This window comes from Pseudorasbora parva, chromosome 18 (genome assembly GCF_024679245.1).
Source record: "Pseudorasbora parva isolate DD20220531a chromosome 18, ASM2467924v1, whole genome shotgun sequence".
Taxonomy (NCBI): Eukaryota; Metazoa; Chordata; class Actinopteri; order Cypriniformes; family Gobionidae; genus Pseudorasbora; species Pseudorasbora parva.
This window is the reverse complement of record NC_090189.1, coordinates 790,559-794,445: the sequence shown is the minus strand read 5'-3', so window position 1 is coordinate 794,445 and position 3,887 is coordinate 790,559. Positions and strand designations below refer to the sequence as shown.

General features: G+C 46.8%; 1 protein-coding gene across 4 annotated transcripts in view; it reads right to left on the bottom strand.

Moving 5' to 3' along the window:
• Positions 1 to 263: 263 nt before the first annotated feature.
• Positions 264 to 3,887, bottom strand: part of lhfpl2a (LHFPL tetraspan subfamily member 2a) — a 22,640-nt gene continuing 19,016 nt past the window's right edge. For all 4 annotated transcript variants that reach the window (XM_067423259.1, XM_067423256.1, XM_067423258.1 and 1 more), the window contains exon 3: positions 264 to 850. In XM_067423259.1, the coding sequence (XP_067279360.1) occupies positions 594 to 850 (257 nt within the window). In that variant the 3' untranslated portion in view covers positions 264 to 593. The remainder of the gene's footprint in view (positions 851 to 3,887) is intronic.

Sequence of the window (3,887 nt, the reverse complement as noted above, 5' to 3'; positions counted from 1 at the left end):
TCACTCTCTCTCAAACACACACTCTCTCTCTTTCTCTCTCACACACACACTCTCTCACACAAACTCACTCAAACACACTCTCACTCTCTCTCTCTCTCTCTCTCTCTCTCTCACACACACACACACACACACACACACACACACACACACACACACACACACACACACACACACACACACACACACACTTCCACCAGTGCTGCAGGGGTCAGTGACCTCCAGAGTGTTTTGCAGGAAGTTAGAGTGAAAAACAGACGCAGCGCTCGTGTTTAGTCATGGCTTCTTTATTTGGCAGAGATGGAGTGAACTAGAGCGCACACACACACGCACACACACACACACACACACGTCTCTGGTTCTGTGGAGTGAGTCGATCTCAGGTGAGTGTGGTTTGGCACTGGAGAAGCTTCTGATTGGCTTTGGCACGGTCAGTGTTCACAGACGGAGTGGTTTCTGGGCAATCCTTCACAATGATATTTACATTATATACACATGCATATATTTACATGAGACGAACACACAGATCATCTAATACGAGACACACACACACACACACACAGTGAGACAGGAGCTCCACAGGGGTCAGGGGTCGCTCACAGCAGGCAGATGAGGCTCTTGCCCTCCTCAATCTCCTCCTGCACTTTATCGCTGGACGTGGCGATCTCGGCCTGTGCGGAGAACACGGCACAGATGAAGGTGAGCACGGTGCCGCCCAGAGCCGTGTAGAACGCCCAGCCCATGGAGCACAGGCCCAGCTTATAGGCGGAGGCGTCGGGCCCACAGTACAGCTGGGCCTTAGCAGAACCCCAGCCAGCGGGATACAGCATCAGGCCCAGGATCAGGAACAGACCTGCAGACACAACAACATCAACAACAGTCAGACAGACAGAACAACAGTCAGACAGACAGAACAACAGGCAGACAGACAGAACAACAGGCAGACAGACAGACAGAACAACAGGCAGACAGACAGAACAACAGTCAGACAGACAGAACAACAGTCAGACAGACAGACAGAACAACAATCAGACAGACAGAACAACAGTCAGACAGACAGACAGAACAACAGTCAGACAGACAGAACAACAGTCAGTCAGACAGACAGAACAACAGTCAGACTGAACAATAGACAGAACAAGAGGCAGACAGAAAGAACAACAGTCAGACAGACAGAACAACAGGCAGACAGACAGAACAACAGGCAGACAGACACAACAACAACAACAACAACAACAACAGTCAGACAGACAGAACAACAGTCAGACAGACAGAACAACAGTCAGACAGGCAGAACAACAGTCAGACAGAACAGCAGGCAGACAGACAGAACAACAGTCAGACAGACAGAATAACTGGCAGACAGACAGACTGAACAACAGTCAGACAGACAGAACAACAGGCAGACAGACAGAACAACAGTCAGACAGACAGAGAGAATAACAGTCAGACAGACAGAACAACAGTCAGTCAGACAGACAGAACAACAGTCCGACTGAACAATAGACAGAACAACAGGCAGACAGAAAGAACAACAGTCAGACAGACAAAACAACAGGCAGACAGACAGAACAACAGGCAGACAGACAAAACAACAGGCAGACAGACAGAACAACAGGCAGACAGACAAAACAACAGGCAGACAGACACAACAACAACAACAGTCAGACAGACAGAACAACAGACAGACAGAACAACAGTCAGAACAACAGTCAGGCAGGCAGAACAACAGGCAGACAGACAAAACAACAGTCAGACAGACAGAACAACAGTCAGAACAACAGTCAGGCAGGCAGAACAACAGGCAGACAGACAAAACAACAGTCAGACAGACAGACACAACAACAACAACAGTCAGACAGAAATAACAACAGTCAGACAAAACAACAGACAGACACGACAACAGTCAGACAGAACAACAGTCAGACAGACAGACAGAACAACAGACAGAACAACAGTTAGTCAGACAGAACAGCAGACAGAACAACAGTCAGACAGACAGAACAACAGACAGACAGACAGAACAACAGACAGAACAACAGTCAGGCAAAACAACAGCCAGACAGAAAGAACAACAGTCAGACAGACAGACAAACAGAACAACAGTCAGACAGACAGACAGAACAAGAGTCAGACAGACACAACAACAGTCAGATAGACGCAACAACAGTCAGACAGAGAGAACAAGGGTCAGACAGACAGACAGAACAACAGTCAGACAGAGAGAACAACGGTCAGACAGAGAGAACAACGGTCAGACAGACAGACAGAACAACAGTCAGACAGACAGACAGAACAACAGTCAGACAGACAGAAAGAACAACAGTCAGTCAGACAGACAGAACAACAGTCAGACAGAACAAGACTCAGACAGACACAACAACAGTCAGACAGAGAAAACAACGGTCAGACAGACATAGAGAACAACAGTCAGACAGAACAGTCAGACATAGAGAACAACAGTCAGACAGAACAACAGTCAGACAGAGAGAACAACGGTCAGACAGACAGAACAACAGTCAGACAGACAGACAGAACAAGATTCAGACAGACACAACAACAGTCAGACAGAGAAAACAACGGTCAGACAGACATAGAGAACAACAGTCAGACAGAACAGCAGTCAGACAGAGAGAACAACGGTCAGACAGACAGAACAACAATCAGAGACAGAACAACAGTCAGACAGACAGAACAACAGTCAGACAGACAGACAGAGGGAACAGCGGTCAGACAGAACAAGTCAGTCAGACAGACAGAACAACAGTCAGACAGAACAACAGTCAGTCAGACAGACAGACAGACATAACAACAGTCAGACAGAAAGAAAAGTCAGACAGACAGAGAGAACAACGGTCAAACAGACAGAACAACAGTCAGACAGACAGAAAAACAGTCAGACAGACAGAACAACAGACAGACAGACAGAACAACAGTCAGACAGACAGAACAACAGACAGAACAACAATCAGACAGAAAGAACAACAGTCAGACAGACAGACAGAACGGCAGTCGGACAGACAGAACAACAGTCAGACAGACAGAGAGAATAACAGTCAGACAGACAGAACAACAGTCGGACAGACAGAACAACAGTCAGACAGACAGACAGAACGGCAGTCGGACAGACAGAACAACAGTCAGACAGACAGAGAGAATAACAGTCAGACAGACAGAACAACAGTCGGACAGACAGAACAACAGTCAGACAGACAGAGAGAATAACAGTCAGACAGACAGAACAACAGTCGGTCAGACAGACAGAACAACAGTCAGACAGAACAACAGACAGACAGAAAGAACAACAGTCAGACAGACAGACAGAACAACAGTCAGACAGACAGACAGAACAACAGTCAGAGACAGAACAACAATCAGGCAGAGAGAACAACAGTCAGACAGACAGAACAGTCAGACAGACAGAGGGAACAGCGGTCAGACAGAACAAGTCAGTCAGACAGACAGTAATTACATAATGTCCAAACAACCATTCAGAACACCCTATCAACAACCTGGCAACCCCATAACTCCCTAGCAACCATATAGAACACCCTAGTAATTACATAATGCACTAGCAACCATTCAGAACACCCTATCAACAACCTGGCAACCACATAACTCCCTAGCAGCCATATAGAACACCCTAGTAATTACATAATGTCCTAGCAACCATTCAGAACACCCTAGCAACAACCTGGCAACCCCATAACTCCCCAGCAACCACATAGAATACCCTAGTAATTACATAATGTCCTAGCAACCATTCAGAACACCCTATCAACAACCTGGCAACCCCATAACTCCCTAGCAACCATATAGAACACCCTAGTAATTACATAATGTCCTAGCAACCATTCAGAACACCCTAGCAACAGCCTGGCAACCCCATA